Raw genomic sequence first — 18,593 nt, forward strand, 5'->3', positions numbered from 1 at the left:
GCACCCGGAGGAAACCCATGTGACCACAGGGAAGACATGCAGACTCGACTCTGCACAGAATGCACCCCAGCCTTGAACTGGAGAACCTCTTGCTTTGAGGTGACAATGCTAACTATATTTTATATATATATATATATATATATATATATATATATATATACATATATATATATATATATATATATAAGCTCCCAATGAGAAAGTACCATCCCCTGTCCCATATGTCAGTTCCCAGTGTGTCAGTGCTATAATCTTTACCATATGTTAGTATCCACTGAGGCAGTAACACCCAGTGGCCCACATACTGGCTCCCTTGCAAATTACTGATATCCACTTCTTACATCAAGTCAATGCCCAGTGAGACAGTGGTGCTCACTGTCCAGCTCACAATAGTGCCCAGTGAGTCGACAACTACTGCCTCTTAAAGTAATGGCTCGCGATGATTGTCACTGCTGAAGTGACACCTGACCCCAAGTGCAAAATGGGAAAAGGGGTTGAGGATGGATGGGTGTATATATATATATATATATATATATATATATAAAACATCATAGGAAAGATCATAGGAGATTACTAGGCTATAGACTAGGAGGTCATTTTAAGCCTAGCTGTTTCACCCCAATGTAATACTGTAGAGGTACTAGTCAATACCCAAGATTGAAACACCAACATATCATTGCTTATTTAATATTTTTCATTTTATTCTTTGTTAACTGAGTTAGTATTACTAGGCTAGAAGCCTCTTTTCAGGGGAGACTTGAGGTGGTATTCATGTTACTGGGGGATTTTGCCAGGGAATCAGGGAACTTCTCTTACTCTTTTCAGTAGGTGCCATGAGCTCTGTTACATCCATCACCAACTCAAACACATAGGATCTTGGCTTAATGCCTCATCTGAAGGTTGATGGCTCAGGAGCGCAGAAACCCGCTTATGCTACACAGCAGAGTCATCAATCAATCTACTTGGAGTGGGAATAAAACTTACAGCTTTCTGCACCAAAGACGTGTGCTCTCTTTTGCAGTACAGACATTGCTTACTTGTACAGCCTAACATGCACATAATAACATGTACCATGCACAAATCATCAATATTTAAACATTACCTGTATCTAATATATGCTTATATATGTTTTTATTGTTAACATTATCAATCAAACTCCAGTGTCTCATCAGATAACATTCTCACTCAAATTCCCCTTAGCCTAGTGGATAAAAAAGGACACTCCCTCTATCTTGCAGTGGACCTGAAAAGGTCTGGTAGCCATTGTTATGAATCTGAATGGGCATTCATATTGTTACTTCTGAATATATCAAATTTCTATTAGGTAGACCCGTGGTAGTGGTGCTGCGGTAGCGTTGTCTCCTCACAGCAAGACGTTGTCGTGTTCGATTCTCAGCTAGAGAGTCTTCTGTGTGGAGGCATGCGTGAATGGGCGTGCCTTCGTTGAAGGTTGTGCATCAGGCCTGGTAATTCGGCACATAACAATCCACTACCAAACATTAGCGGACCGGAGTTCCGCTGTGGCGACCCCTAACCGGGATAAACCGAAAGACACAAACAAACAAGTATTGCAGTTCAGATGAATGAAGAGACATTGTTTACAGGTTCAGTGATTTCAGGCAAGATAGCTTTCCTAGTAAGAAACAAGCCTAGAAACACTCCCAGAAGAGTACTTGCGAAATGTGAGTGGAAACAATACTAGAGTTAATCTCCACTACTCACACTTCTACCCATATGAGGGCTAGTGAAAACAGTAATGTGTGACTTCTCCAGACTATGTAAAACAATCCATCCTAAGGTGCTATTCTGTTGGATCTTGGTCTTTAAGCTGCGAAAGTGAATGGCCACACATACACACAAAATATGCACATATATACAATCACATGCACACACACAAATTATGCACATATGTATATGTACACAAACACATATAATATGCACATACATATATGCACACAAATACACACACACACAAAATATTCACATACCTATATATACACACACACAAAATATGCACATACATACATGCAAATGCACACACACACACACACACACACAAACAATATATGCACATAATGTACATACATGCACAGAAACACACACCCAAAATATTCACACACACACACACACACACACACACACACACACACACACACACACACACAATATCCACATATGTACACACACACACACACACACACACACACACACACAATATCTACATATGTATGCACACACGCTTGCGCACGCACACACACGCACACACACACACACACACACACACACACACACACACACACACACACACACACACACACACACACACACACAGACAAACACAATATCCACATATGTACACACACACGCTTCTGATGCCTCAGGAATGCCCATTCAGATTCATAACAATGGCTACCAGACCTTTTCAGTTCCACTGCAAGACACAGGAAGTGCCCTTTTTTATCTACTAGGCTAAGAAAAGTCAGTCCATACTGTGGGATATTTAGTATAATGATGGCTGCTTAGGATATGACAGAACTAAATTGTTATCTTACAACTGTAACTTGTTGGTCTCTTCTCTTGACAGAGTTCAGGTATAACCTCTCCAGCCATGAAGATCATCAACCCATCTGCTTCTAGGCTGAAGCAGATGCAACATGGGACTCCAGAGAAGACAAAATACAGCAAACAACGGGAGGAATTCATGAAGCTCCAAGGGCAACAGCAGGTATTTCTGTTTTAGCCAAATGGCTAAATCAAACATCCTTGAAAATCAGCACAGTGAGTGAGACCTTAAGTCATGAAGTCCAAATCTGTATACGTCACATTCAGTCACACCAGCAATCATCTGCCATTCAGGCATCCATTTCAACTACATGCACTAGATTCATGGCTCAGAAAAGTTCTAGGTGACCATGCGTGGAATATGACTTATGGATTCTTCTTCATACCCATTGTGTTCCATTTGTAAAGCTGTATTATAAGTAATCATTGGTGAGCTGTTATAACACAGTAATCCAAATGGTGATGCAGGCCACTAAATGTAGTCCACGATGGTTATTCAAAAGCAGAAATAGAACTAGTACAGTACTTTAACACAGTTATTTAACAACCAGTGGAGAACTGAGACATTTTGCCACAGTTATTCAAAAAAGGAAAAGTGCCTTTACTATGGGCATTGAACCACAGTTGTCTAAACAGCAGTGCCAGTGCAGCTCACTGAGCTCACTGGAGCCTATGACCAGGTTAGACAAGTAGGTTCTTCTAATAACCTTCCTCTGTATTCATCCAAGGATAACCATCCGCAGTAATTCCCTCTCCTTAGGAAACACAGAGACCCCCAACACAGTCATCCACCTCCCTACTATGTTATTTAAGGGACACTGGAGGTCTTCACCAAACATCCAGTGGAGGTCTGTAAACAAGTGGGCTTCATTTATTTACAGGGGACTGAGAGGACCTTAAATGCAACATTGGGTAATTCAAAAGCTGTAATGTGTTTTGATATGATGAAAGGGATTTCTGCTAGCCTTCTTCAGAAAATATGACAAATGACTGTGATTCTGTTCACACTGATATGTTTTGAACCTATCTTAGAAAATGCTGGTTTGGCACAGGGGAAATAATTACCTGGGCAGTTTTGTGTATAAAGATTGCTGGTCACCATTAGTGGTAATTGGTTTGCAGTACTTAGATAACAGTGCAGATGGTTTCCGAACATATATCTGTCATGTCTATTGGGAGAGAACAAACTGTAATTTAAACAAAAATAACTTATTCTCTAAAAGGTGCTTTGTTTCTGCAGAATGTTTGGACTGCTTCATTGCTAGTTAGAACCAGAAGGCATCATAGTGTGAAGATCCACTCAGCTTTGATATCATTCATAAAAAGAACACAGGAAACGCCTGCAAACAGCACTGTCTCTAGTTCTATACTCTCTGTGGTAAATTGTTACAAAGTATCATAACAGCTCATGCAGGGAGGGTGCAGGAAACGCCTGCAAACAGCACTGTCCCTAGTTCTATACTCTCCATGGTAAATTGTTACAATGTATCATAACAGCTCATGCAGTGAGGGTGCATTTGGCATTTGAAGAAGGAATTTAAGCAGCTGCATTGTTGATGTGACAACCATCAGTATTTTCAAATTATACATGTCTAAAAAGAAGGAAAAAGATGATGAGTTAAATATTTAGTTGCAGTGAGATCCTACAGAGGACAAGAATAGTGAAATAATTTTACTTTGAGGCCTACTAAGGTTTATGGATTTCCTTTTATACAGCATTTACATTCCATTGCTACCAAAACGCCACAAGGGTACTCATTTAATGCAATCCCCTGTTTATCAATGTACTAAAACTATTTACTTTGGTAAACTAAGCAGTATATCTAAGGATGTGGTGGTATGCATATCTTAATGTATATCTAGAAGAGGCCATAGTTCCTTTTACAAAGATAGACTAAGCCTTGTTATGATGTCATACACAATGCACTCTTGCCATCAGGAACTCACATTCACACAGAAGTTTTGCATGAAGCATTCATCTTATAATCATTCAAAGAAGTGACTATACTTTGAGGTACCTGGTCTTTGCTCATGCTCTGAAGCCCTTTGCTCTGCTTTTTCTAAGCAATTATTTGGGGAGGTCCTGTCTAGCACAAGGAATATCCTTTATAAAGAGATAAAAGAAACAACAATAAATAAATAATATTCCTTTAGACCAGTGTGTAGAAAACATAGTATCAGAGAGTTTCATGTATATCAGAAGTGATAGAGTTTCCATTGAACTGGTTGTCTAGCAAGATGAGGTATGTAGAAAGGCAGCTTGACCAAGAGCCACTGGGAAACTGTTGCAACTAAAAACTCTAGGATTTACTTGCAGTAACAGCAGTTCTTGTGGACCATCATATTTTGATATTCATAGACAGATGCTCATATCTAAGAAGTCTTCTGAGCCCAAGTAAAAGCAGCTAAACTAATGTTTTATAGGAATGGAAGGACAGCCCTTCATGGTGTGGTGAGATTACAGGAGTCCAAAGTAAGTTTCCCTTTGTTAATGACATATGTCAGTGCAGAGCTGTAGCTTTGATGCACTGAGTGAATGGCACCCTTATAAAGTTCCACCTGACATGTCCACATAGACCAGAGAGTAATTATGAATGTGAACACAACAAGACTCCATGTGTCTTATACCCATAAATATCTGACTAATGTGCTGCATGGCAAATGAGTCCATTTATTGGGAAGAGTCCAGTGGACAAACCTACTAACCTAGCTGATGAATAATTTATGGCATTAGGCAGTGCTGCTGAAATGGATTGCCACGATGCATGAATTTCTACCAGCTGTAATGGCATCATATACATTAATCAGAGACTGGAAATGTCAACAGAAAGTAATCACACAGATGAAAAAAAGACAGTGTACATCGGAGCAAGAGAAACTGCAACACCTTATGTCTGACTGCTAAAGCAGCAGGACCCATACTGAACAGGTGTGACCCTTCATCAAGCTTTCCAGGTGGTGGTCTACACCACTCTTCTCAGGAGGTAGGCATGTCACCCCATGGCCTTTTTTCAGGCAAAATAACAGTAATGCGCATCCCAGATTAACACCTTTGAAGAATAATGAATGACATGACATGAAGGAGGCTCTCCTTAATGTTTGAAGTCTCAGTAAAATGATGTTCAGTACCTGAGACATTCCTGATGTTGGCAGGTATACAGGTCTGCACTGTCAATGAATCCTGAATTAAAGATCCATGTGAAATCCGTCTAGCCGCCCCCACAAATTATGGTGTGCAATGCCTCCCACTGTTTCAGACATCTGTAACAGTCCAAGTGCAAGGGGTATCAATACAGGCCATAAAGTAGACATGATAAGAACCATTTAACCATCAGCAACACTGACTGCAGCATAAGGGCTTGTCACCACAACCCTTGTTTGACCTTAAAAGGAAATAAGCAACACATGTTTTATTTACAGAAACTAGATGTAAAAAAATAATAAAGTTGTTATTAGTGACTTAAATGGATTCCTGTATACTTGCTGATGGCAGTGTCAGTGAATGTAAATCATCTGAAAATTTTTCACCAAAACCACCTTCAGTGAACATCGGAGAGAAGCTTTTTTTATAGGGGGCAAGCCCCACTGCATTGCCCATGTAGGGGGAGCCACCTCACTCACCGCTGGACTTACATATACTTACTCCAAGGTTGTGCAACACTGGAGAACCAGGAAAACTCTACTGTCAGAAAAGCATTTTAGATCTGTCGAAATTAACTTTGTCAATCTTTAATCCCGATTTACCTATCCTGCAGCTTATTAGGATAGTTACAGTTCAGGAAATAAATATAACCAAAGCCTTTGGGTTTCTTAGTAGAGAAATTGATGAAAATTCCACTGGAGGAGAAAACATTCTGGATATTATTCCTGCTAGTGTATCATTGGTCTATTCATCATGTACTGTGTCACTTTCGCTTCAAAATCAAGCACACAAAAACACTGCACAACAGTGTTTCCATTAAAACAATGATCTCATGCAGATGCGTGATCAACATTTAGGAATTTCCCTAATACTGACTACCTAAAAATGAATCACTTCATTATCCTTCATTATCACCATTATTAGGGATCTAATCCTAAATGTCCCCTTTATGTCATTCAGTGACATTTTCAATAAAAGGTAGAACTTCCTGCATAGCTGCATTGTAAACCAGGCTAAATACAGCAGGTGATTTAAGTGTAGGCTCCTGTGGCAGACCTGTAGAATAAGCAGGGATACAAGAGGAGAGCATCTGTAAATAACCTACAAACACTGTCGATCTTCAGAGATAAAACCAAGTTTAGACTAGCCCAAAAATCTGTAAATAACCTACAAACACTATCCATCTTCAGACATAAAACCAAGTTCAAAGTAGCCCAAAAATCTGTAAATAACCTACAAACACTGTCGATCTTCAGAGATAAAACCAAGTTCAAACTAGCCCAAAAATCTGTAAATAACCTACAAACACTGTCGATCTTCAGAGATAAAACCAAGTTCAAACTAGCCCAAAAGTCTGTAAATAACCTTTCTACTTACCCAGATGGACATCATGGAGTGTAGTGGTTTCTAGAGTTCAGCAGCTTGATGACATTAGGGAAGAAGCTGTTCCTGATTCTCGTAGTTCTGCAACGTATGCTTCGGAAGCGCTTTCCAAATGATAGATGCAGGAACAGTCTGTAAGCAGTGTGAGTGCAGTCTTTAATTATTCCTCTGGCCCTGCAGATACAAGCCATGGATAGGTGGTAAAGTGGTCTTAATGATCCTCTCAACTGTCTTCACCGCTCTCTGGAAGGATTTGCGCTTAGAGGTACAGAAGCGTCCATACCATACTACGAGGTTGTTCGTCAGGATGCTTTCTATCATACCTTTGTAGAAGGTAGTGAGAACTGTCGATAGGAGATTCGTTCTCCTCAGCCTTCTTAAAAAGTGTAATCTCTGGTGTACTTTCTTGACTATGGCATTTTTATTTGTGTTCCAAGACAAGTCCTCATCGATGTGCACTCCCAGAAATGTTGTACTTCTCACTGTTTCCCCACTGATGTATATATAGTATATATATAATAAATAATATATATATATATATATATATATATATATATAATAATAAATATATAATATGTTTAACGTTTACATTTTAATATACATATATTTTCAAACAATAAATAGCCATGGATTAAAAACTTCTTTTATAAAATCTTGAATTTGCAAAGTCCATGTGTAAATTCATTATAATTCCAGACTGCAACTTGAGAACACCATTCAGTCCAGGTAAATCCTGTGCATTTAACTTTAGTTGCCAATACACTCCCTTGAGTCTAAGACAGTTTCCCAAGGTCCACCCCTGGGGTTCACTTCCACTTTCTCAAGTACCCCAAATAAAAACTTAGTGTGGGGAAGGCAGTGTTTTGTGTGCTTAAAAAGAGAATTATTCCTATTCATTTAATGAATGTCATAATTGTGCTCATAAATGTGTTTATTAAGAGATCTTTCAGTCTTCCCAACATGAAAAACACCAGAAGGTTGACACACCACAATATATACCACTCCTTTAGTTAAACAATTGGCCCCATCGACAAGGTAAATTTTGGTATTAGGGTACCCTATAGATATAGTATATCACTCCAGAATAAATGGGCGTTGTTTACACCTTCTGCATTTTCAAGATGTCTACATAGGAATGGTTTAAATGAAGTAGTTGGACTAATTCTGTTAGTTCTGAAGAAGTCCATTAATTTTAATACAGATGAAAGTGATTAACTAAGTGACTATTTATTTATATTTATTTATTTATGTTTGTTTACCGGGCAGCCACGGTGGTGCAGCGGTTAGTATTGCCACCACACAACAAGAGGTTCTCTGGTACGATCCTCAGCTGGGGTGCCTTCTGTGCGGAGTCTGCATGTCCTCCATGTGGTTGCGTGGGTTTCCTCCAGGTGCTCCAGTTTCCTCCCACATCCAAAAGACATGCTGTAGGTGGATTGGACACTCTAAATTTGCCCTAGGTGTGAGTGTGTGTGTGTGTGTGTGTGTGCCTTCTGTGGAAGATTGGGTGCCGGGCTGGCAACTCAACACTGTAAAACTCCACTGCCAATCATAAGCGGACAGGTGATCTGCTGTAGCGACCCCTAACCGGGAAAAGCTGGAAGAAGAAGAAGAATTTATGTTTGTTTACCGGGTAATGTCTGACTGGGTCAGGGGCCCATTTTCATTGGAGACCTGGGGAGAAATCTTCCACGACAAGAAGCCGAGAAAAAACAATAGCAATGGCAAACATATAACAATGGAAAAAATATAAAGTATAAAATGCAAAATATACAAATATAACACAAGCTACAATACTGACAGTGGAAGCTGCATACTCTAAGAGCATAGCATGATATAAACATGGCATAAAAACAAATTAGCAATGCACATTTTTTTTTAGGGAAAGAGATAAGGGAGGAAGTACACTTTAGGTAAAAATGTAATATAAGGTGAGACGTCACATGAGAGTTAGTACTACAACTATGAATTACATGAATGTGACTAAAGTAATGTTACTATGGAGGACTTGCAGGTTGGAAGGGTTAGACTGTTTTATTACTTATTTACTTTTTATAATAAAAGGGACGAAAGACATATTATTTACAGGTCCTGGATTCCTTTCTGGCAGGCAGAATAACACGGTTTAGTCTGTGATTCTTCTGCTTCATCGGTGTTTGTACGTAAATGACTTATACCTTCTGCTCTTCATACCAATTACCTTCCCCACATTTTCTGACTTTTTTTACAATCAAATCTTCTCACGCCTTTCACCTTAGCTTGTTCTTATTTTTACTGGTTCCCCTACTACCTCATTCATGAGTCCAGCTGCCCTCATCTGTCCAAATCATAATTATTCTTCACAAGCTAACATTCTAAATTAAAATAGGATTATCTTTTCTGTAGATGATTGCACTTCAGTGCATTACTGGTCTTGTTGCAGGTCAAATACACACACCCTTCTTCTTCTCCTCCCAAACATTATACGTTTTTATTGGTCACCTGAATGTATATAATCTTGCAAAAATGTTCCATGAGTTTGAGAGATGGCTTTGTTAACATTCACTCACACCTCTGTACCTAGCTGAAACTTGGTGCAACCTTCCTCTGGCCTTTTTCTTAAATGAGTACTGCTCACACTGACCTGGAAGATGCATGTCAAATAACTGTGCTAGGTGTTGATATTTACTTTAAGAATCATCTTTCTTTGTACCATATATCCATAGAAGTTTATTGTATTTATTTAACATTTGTTGACCGGGAATGTCCGACTAGGTTCCACAGAGCCTGTTTTCGGCGGAGGCACGGGGAGAAATGCTCCAGATGCATGTCTTTGGAATACTAGGCACATGGAATATTTTCTTATTTCTATAATTTTGGGTGGTGTGAAAAAATACTTAGCTTTACAGAATTCATCAGCTAGAACTACATGACTTTTGTACAATACCCAACTGTTCCTTGTACCAGCTCAGTCAACTGCAGCAAGCACTTTTTGGTGATGCTGAGCTCCCTCTAACTCTCTGCACTGCCTCTCTTCAAGGAGAGAGACCTCTGGCAAGGCATATATGTCTTTCAGTTGCCAGCAATGGGAGGAATGCCTTACATGTACTGTCTGACCAGGGATCTCAAACTCGCAACCTTCAAGCCTTAAACAGCCTGCAAACCTACAAAAATGTGTGTACTAGAAGCTACTATACCACATCTCTAGCTTCACTGACTATTGCTCTTTTTGATTTGGAGATTGTGACCTTTGACTGAGCGTTCTAGTCCGTGTGCAACTCTTGTGGTCATCTGAATTTGAGCCCCTCTGCTGCAGACCAAGATGTCTTCTTCTTTGGGGTAGTCCATATATCATCTCTGATCAGCTACCCATTTTCTCTCTAACACCACAACAAAAATCCCTAAACCATGCACTTGAACTTTCTGCAGTTAGAAGTACCCTGATGTTGCTTCCTGTCGCCCATATCTAGTCTATCAATCATGAAGTCCAGCCTCTCAGTATTTGGATATTAACTCTTTCTTCCTTAATTATCATTACCATCAAGACTCAATGATTGTAAAACCGAATGGATATAATTTCTCCTCAAAGACACAGGGGGGGGCATCTAGAAGAACGCAGGTGCCCAGGCTGACTAAGATTTACTTTGTAAAGAGAAAGAACTCTATATAAAATAAAAAAAACATGAACACACACACACACACACACACACACACACACACACACACACACACACACACATGTATCTTGAAAAAATCACTTGATGCAGAACTTCTAGACACTTCTGTAAATTTCCCCAAGACATAGCTCTCAAGTGTACCTCATTACGAGGAACATACCTCATTTGGGGTCTTAAAAAGTGCATGTTCCTCAAAGTTCCACATTGAAAGGGTCTGTCACACATTCAGTGTTAGGAATTTTTTAACTGCTAGCCATGGGTAAATAGATGTGAATCATGTTAATTCATCAACATTTTTTTTATAAGTAAAACCATCATATTTTAACCATCGTATGACCTTCCTAGTTGAAGTTGTTAGTAAGCCATTAGTAAGTGTTCCACATTTTGCCCATTTGTCACACATTATTATGAGGGCTAATGTTCCTCATTTTGGAGAAAGGAGGTTGAGAGCTATGCCCCAAGATCTTCTAAACCTACATAAAGTCAGTCTTTGATACTGAGTAGTGCACCTTTACAAATGTAATGTTAACTACTGCTTCCAAACTTACATAAAGTCAGTCTTTGTTACTGAGGTAGCATGCCTTTACAAATGTAATGTTAACTACTGCTACCAAACCTGCATAAAGTCAGTCTTTGTTACTGAGTAGCGCACCTTTACAAATGTAATGTTAACTACTGCTACCAAACTTACATAAAGTCAGTCTTTGTTACTGAGTAGCGAACCTTTACAAATGTAATGTTAACTACTGCTACCAAACCTACATAAAGTCAGTCTTTGTTACTGAGTAGCGCACCTTTACAAATGTAATGTTAACTACTGCTTCCAAACCTACATAAAGTCAGTCTTTGTTACTGAGTAGCGCACCTTTACAAATGTAATGTTAACTACTGCTACCAAACCTACATAAAGTCAGTCTTTGTTACTGAGTAGCGCACCTTTACAAATGCAATGTTAACTACTGCTACCAAACCTACATAAAGTCAGTCTTTGTTACTGAGTAGCACACCTTTACAAATGTAATGTTAACTACTGCTACCAAACCTACATAAAGTCAGTCTTTGTTACTGAGTAGCGCACCTTTACAAATGTAATGTTAACTACTGCTACCATACCTACATAAAGTCAGTCTTTGTTATTGAGTAGCGCACCTTTACAAATGTAGTGTTAACTACTGCTACCAAACCTACATAAAGTCAGTCTTTGTTACTGAGTAGCACACCTTTACAAATGTAATGTTAACTACTGCTACCAAACCTACATAAAGTCAGTCTTTGTTACTGAGTAGCGCACCTTTACAAATGTAATGTTAACTACTGCTACCAAACCTACATAAAGTCAGTCTTTGTTACTGAGTAGCGCACCTTTACAAATGTAATGTTAACTACTGCTACCAAACCTACATAAAGTCGGTCTTTGTTACTGAGTAGGGCACCTTTACAAATGTAATGTTAACTACTGCTACCAAACCTACATAAAGTCAGTCTTTGTTACTGAGTAGTGCACCTTTACAAATGTAATGTTAACTACTGCTACCAAACCTACATAAAGTCAGTCTTTGTTACTGAGTAGCGCACCTTTACAAATGTAGTGTTAACTACTGCTACCAAACCTACATAAAGTCAGTCTTTGTTACTGAGTAGCGCACCTTTACAAATGCAATGTTAACTACTGCTACCAAACCTACATAAAGTCAGTCTTTGTTACTGAGTAGCACACCTTTACAAATGTAATGTTAACTACTGCTACCAAACCTACATAAAGTCAGTCTTTGTTACTGAGTAGCGCACCTTTACAAATGTAATGTTAACTACTGCTACCATACCTACATAAAGTCAGTCTTTGTTATTGAGTAGCGCACCTTTACAAATGTAGTGTTAACTACTGCTACCAAACCTACATAAAGTCAGTCTTTGTTACTGAGTAGCGCACCTTTACAAATGTAATGTTAACTACTGCTACCAAACCTACATAAAGTCAGTCTTTGTTACTGAGTAGTGCACCTTTACAAATGTAATGTTAACTACTGCTACCAAACCTACATAAAGTCAGTCTTTGTTACTGATTAGCGCACCTTTACAAATGTAATGTTAACTACTGCTACCAAACGTGCATAAAGTCAGTCTTTGTTACTGAGTAGCGCACCTTTACAAATGTAATGTTAACTACTGCTACCAAACCTACATAAAGTCAGTCTTTGTTACTGAGTAGCGCACCTTTACAAATGTAATGTTAACTACTGCTACCAAACCTACATAAAGTCAGTCTTTGTTACTGAGTAGCGCACCTTTACAAATGTAGTGTTAACTACTGCTACCAAACCTACATAAAGTCAGTCTTTGTTACTGAGTAGCACACCTTTACAAATGTAATGTTAACTACTGCTACCAAACCTACATAAAGTCAGTCTTTGTTACTGAGTAGCGCACCTTTACAAATGTAATGTTAACTACTGCTACCATACCTACATAAAGTCAGTCTTTGTTATTGAGTAGCGCACCTTTACAAATGTAGTGTTAACTACTGCTACCAAACCTACATAAAGTCAGTCTTTGTTACTGAGTAGCGCACCTTTACAAATGTAATGTTAACTACTGCTACCAAACCTACATAAAGTCAGTCTTTGTTACTGAGTAGTGCACCTTTACAAATGTAATGTTAACTACTGCTACCAAACCTACATAAAGTCAGTCTTTGTTACTGATTAGCGCACCTTTACAAATGTAATGTTAACTACTGCTACCAAACGTACATAAAGTCAGTCTTTGTTACTGAGTAGCGCACCTTTACAAATGTAATGTTAACTACTGCTACCAAACCTACATAAAGTCAGTCTTTGTTACTGAGTAGCGCACCTTTACAAATGTAATGTTAACTACTGCTACCAAACCTACATAAAGTCAGTCTTTGTTACTGAGTAGCGCACCTTTACAAATGTAGTGTTAACTACTGCTACCAAACCTACATAAAGTCAGTCTTTGTTACTGAGTAGCACACCTTTACAAATGTAATGTTAACTACTGCTACCAAACCTACATAAAGTCAGTCTTTGTTACTGAGTAGCGCACCTTTACAAATGTAATGTTAACTACTGCTACCAAACCTACATAAAGTCAGTCTTTGTTACTGAGTAGCGCACCTTTACAAATGTAATGTTAACTACTGCTACCAAACCTACATAAAGTCGGTCTTTGTTACTGAGTAGGGCACCTTTACAAATGTAATGTTAACTACTGCTACCAAACCTACATAAAGTCAGTCTTTGTTACTGAGTAGTGCACCTTTACAAATGTAATGTTAACTACTGCTACCAAACCTACATAAAGTCAGTCTTTGTTACTGATTAGCGCACCTTTACAAATGTAATGTTAACTACTGCTACCAAACGTACATAAAGTCAGTCTTTGTTACTGAGTAGCGCACCTTTACAAATGTAATGTTAACTACTGCTACCAAACCTACATAAAGTCAGTCTTTGTTACTGAGTAGCGCACCTTTACAAATGTAATGTTAACTACTGCTACCAAACCTACATAAAGTCAGTCTTTGTTACTGAGTAGCGCACCTTTACAAATGTAATGTTAACTACTGCTACCAAACCTACATAAAGTCAGTCTTTGTTACTGAGTAGCACACCTTTACAAATGTAATGTTAACTACTGCTACCAAACCTACATAAAGTCAGTCTTTGTTACTGAGTAGCGCACCTTTACAAATGTAATGTTAACTACTGCTACCAAACCTACATAAAGTCAGTCTTTGTTACTGAGTAGTGCACCTTTACAAATGTAATGTTAACTACTGCTACCAAACCTACATAAAGTCAGTCTTTGTTACTGAGTAGTGCACCTTTACAAATGTAATGTTAACTACTGCTACCAAACCTACATAAAGTCAGTCTTTGTTACTGAGTAGCGCACCTTTACAAATGTAATGTTAACTACTGCTACCAAACCTACATAAAGTCAGTCTTTGTTACTGAGTAGCGCACCTTTACAAATGTAATGTTAACTACTGCTACCAAACCTACATAAAGTCAGTCTTTGTTACTGAGTAGCGCACCTTTACAAATGTAATGTTAACTACTGCTACCAAACCTACATAAAGTCAGTCTTTGTTACTGAGTAGCGCACCTTTACAAATGTAATGTTAACTACTGCTACCAAACCTACATAAAGTCAGTCTTTGTTACTGAGTAGCGCACCTTTACAAATGTAATGTTAACTACTGCTACCAAATGAAAGAGCTGTCACATCCTCATCCATGCCTTCTACTGAGTACTTTCTGCTCTCTCTTCTTTAACCAGCTGCTACTCATCTCTCAACCTGAACGCACCCATTTTATTTTAATCTTCTCCTTGTAACTCTGATGGTGCAGTGGTGCATTGGTAGCATTTTTACCTCATAGCAAGAGGTTCTCTGGCCCAGTGCTAGGGTGCCTTCTGTGCAGAGTCTGCATGTCCTCCCTGCGGTTGTGTGGGTTTCCTCCCACGTTACAAAGACATGTGTCTGGAGTATTTCTTCCCAGGCCTTCACTGAAATTGTCTTTGTTCCAAGTCAGACTTTTCCGGTAAACAAATGTTAAATAAATAAATTCCATAAATGTCATATTAGTTGATCTATATATAAAACTAAGGATCCTGTTTCCATAAATACAGATCATCTAGTGCTCAAACTTATGAAAACTGCTGTCTTTGTAATAGTATTCTGTATAATGCACAACTTCAGTTGGCTGACTGCAAATGTCATTAGTCATGACATGAACAAATCAATCTGTATCAGCTCCACCGATAAACACAGCAATGAGAAAGGGTCGAGGTAGTAATGTAGCTCTGTAACTCCTGTCAAAGTATCACAATGTATTGTTTCCACTATTTTTTTTTTGCTGCCTTTCTTTAACCTTTCTTTAACCATTTAACCATATTTAACCATAAATCTCCAGTTTACATCAAAAATAGTATGGAATTTTTAAACAAAATATCCTCTATTTCTTGGAACAACAAAATGTATTGGTTGGTTATGGATGTTAAAAGTCTATATACCTCTATTAGACATGATGATGGCCTCAATGCAGTGAGATCTTCTCTAAAAGACAACCCTTCTGTTGATTTCATAGTAGATTTGTTGGATTTCTGTTTAAAGAATAATTATTTTATTTTTAATGATGTTTTGTATCGGCAGAAACAAGGTACAGCAATGGGGGCAGCTTTTGCCCCCATGTATGCCAATTTGTTTATGAATTTTTTTGAAAGGAAATTTCTATTTGAGTTAAAGTTTATGAAATGTAATGTGTTATTTTATTTTCGTTACATAGATGATTTGATTTTTATTTGTGATGGTGGTTTTGATTCAGTTAATGAAGTTTTGACTGACTTACATGGTAACCCATTTGGGTTAGAATTTGATGGAATACAGAAGGGAAACAAAGTAATATTCTTGGATCTTGTTTTGGAGGGTACAGAACATGGTAAAAGTATATCAAATATACATAGGAAGTTTATAGATGGTAATCAATACCTTCATGCATCTAGTTGCCATCCTGTACATAACTTGGAAGCTCTCCCTTATGGGGAATTGGCAAGGGTATCTAGATTATGTAACACACAAGAAAATTTACAAAGGGAATGGGATATCACATATAATATGTTTTTGAAAAGAGGGTACAGTGTGAATATTTTAGAAAATGCCCTTATGAAGGTAAAAAAGGAGAATAATATGGTAAGGAATAAATGTAATAAGGGTGAACATCACCATTATAAGAAATATCATCTGGCAACCAGTGATAAAACTTGTAAGGATATTTATTTTGTCTCTACATATAATGTAAAAGTGGAGACATAAAGGATGTAGTGGAACATTTTGGAAAGTTTTAGTGAAAGACAAGGTGTTGATGCACATTTTGCCACAAAAACCTTTATTCTCCTATAAAAGGGGAAGAAATTTGAAAGATATGGTGGTACATGGTAAATTTGTAATGCCAAAATTTTGTTTACCAAGACCACTAAGTGAATTTGGTACAAGATGTTGCAGTAGATGCAGTGTTTGTAGGAATATAGTTAGAACATTTAATTATATTAACAACATTAGGTTCACAGTAAGAGATAGTTTTACCTGTAGAAGTAAGAGAGTTGTGTATGCTTTACACTGTCCCTGTGGATTATATTGTATAGGTGAAACTAAAAGAGAGTTTCATATTAGGTTAGGTGAGCACATTAGAGACATAAGACATAAAAGGGAAAATAAATGTATTGCCACACATTTTAGTGTTTATCATAATAGTGATGCTTCATTTTTAACAGGAACAGTTTTAGAAAGTGTGAAATGTTTTTGTAATGATGAAAATGCTTTGAAATATAACTTACAATATAAGGAAAGTATTTTTATTTTGAAATACAATACAATGACACCCAGTGGACTGAATAATGAAATAAACTGGAGGTGTCTGCTTTAAAACTTTTTTGAACATAATTGTTTAATTAATTGCTTAATTAATTGCTATGAGTATATATATATATATATATATATATATCCATTCTTTCAGTGAGAATGTATACTCTTGAAAGGTGGTTACACTGAGGCGCTGGAGAATAAAGAATTTGCTTTTGGATTTGACTTTGGTTCCTGTTTTTCGATTCCTGACTTCTGAAGATTTTGCTGTTTTGGTATTGTTTTGGATCAGAGTTGTTTCTGTCTGAAGGTGTGTGGAGTGGAGTTTGTGTAACTTTCTTTAACCATTGCCTGTTGACCAGTCAGTCATCCAGAAACCTAAATGACCATCTGTTCCCAGTGGGCAACAGCTGATCATGAGACATCATCCAGGAAGCCAAGAGGGTTTTCTTTTGGCCATAACCCCCACCTTCAGTCTCAGATACACATTAGCAGATGGGAGAGCCTGCTGTGCCTTCTCCCGTGGATGTCCATATTTCACCACATGCCTTGTGAAAGCTACCTTGGGGAAATGGTTTGGTAAAACCAAATGGTTGTCACCGGCCCATATGCTACAGTATGTTGCATGCTGTGCACTTTTCACTTCAGTGCGTGTCAGTGTTCCAGTGGGCTGGCCACTCACTCCCATCCCCCCTAGTGGGCTCTTCCAGTACTCTAATTGTTGCTCGATCCTTGTTTGTCTAGATCATAGTCATTTGCTTTATCCCTCTGTGCCACAGAAGCTGACTTTTTCCACTCATTATCGCCTCCAACATTTCAAATAACTCCTCCCTCAGTCCTGTCACCTGTGTTTTCTGTAAAAATTGCAACCTTTGCCCCACCTGATACCTTTTTCCAGTCATATTAAAACTGCTGTTAATCAGGAGATGCCCAGTGATACCATTTTGTGTACCTTGGTTCTTTCTCATTGACTAAGTTAACCTTATAGGCACCCAGTGTTTTGCTTTGTTTCTAATTTAGTAGCTACCTGTAAAATTACTGATGAGATGAAATTTAAGTTTGTTTTGTCTATCACTTTACCATTTTTCCTTATTACTAGTCAGTGACCCTTCCCAGGATAAATACTGTAGTATCTTATTTTGTCCTTTTTTCTACTGGTGACATCATCTCTTCCATTCCCTCATGCAAAATGATTTTATTAGGCGATAATTTATACTGTGGAGGTATGGCTCTACCAGTTCTGGTAACATATATCATATATGTGACTTTACTGAGATATATAATTAACTCATTATAAAACATCTTCTGTTAAGTGCAAGAAAAACCTACATTATGATTTTTCTGCTCTCCATCTAAGCTAAAGAACATTAACTTACTGCTGTTAATGTCAGCCTAAGGTGATACGCTTCTGGAAATGGGGGTCTCCTTTGGGTACTTTTGTTATTACACTACATCAGGCTGTTTCC

The 18,593-nt window shown here is 38.1% G+C and overlaps 1 protein-coding gene across 2 annotated transcripts in view; it reads left to right on the forward strand.

Annotated features, from left to right (window-relative positions):
* The window catches only part of SRCIN1 (SRC kinase signaling inhibitor 1), a 2,370,959-nt gene that overhangs the window by 2,169,321 nt on the left and 183,045 nt on the right, over nucleotides 1–18,593 (forward strand). For both annotated transcript variants that reach the window (XM_044055283.1, XM_044055284.1), the window contains exon 17: nucleotides 2,585–2,725. In XM_044055283.1, coding sequence (XP_043911218.1) covers nucleotides 2,585–2,725 — 141 coding nt within the window. The remainder of the gene's footprint in view (nucleotides 1–2,584; nucleotides 2,726–18,593) is intronic.

This window comes from Protopterus annectens, chromosome 13.part0, assembly GCF_019279795.1.
Source record: "Protopterus annectens isolate FY-2018-M chromosome 13.part0, PAN1.0, whole genome shotgun sequence".
In the NCBI taxonomy this organism is placed as follows: Eukaryota; Metazoa; Chordata; order Ceratodontiformes; family Protopteridae; genus Protopterus; species Protopterus annectens.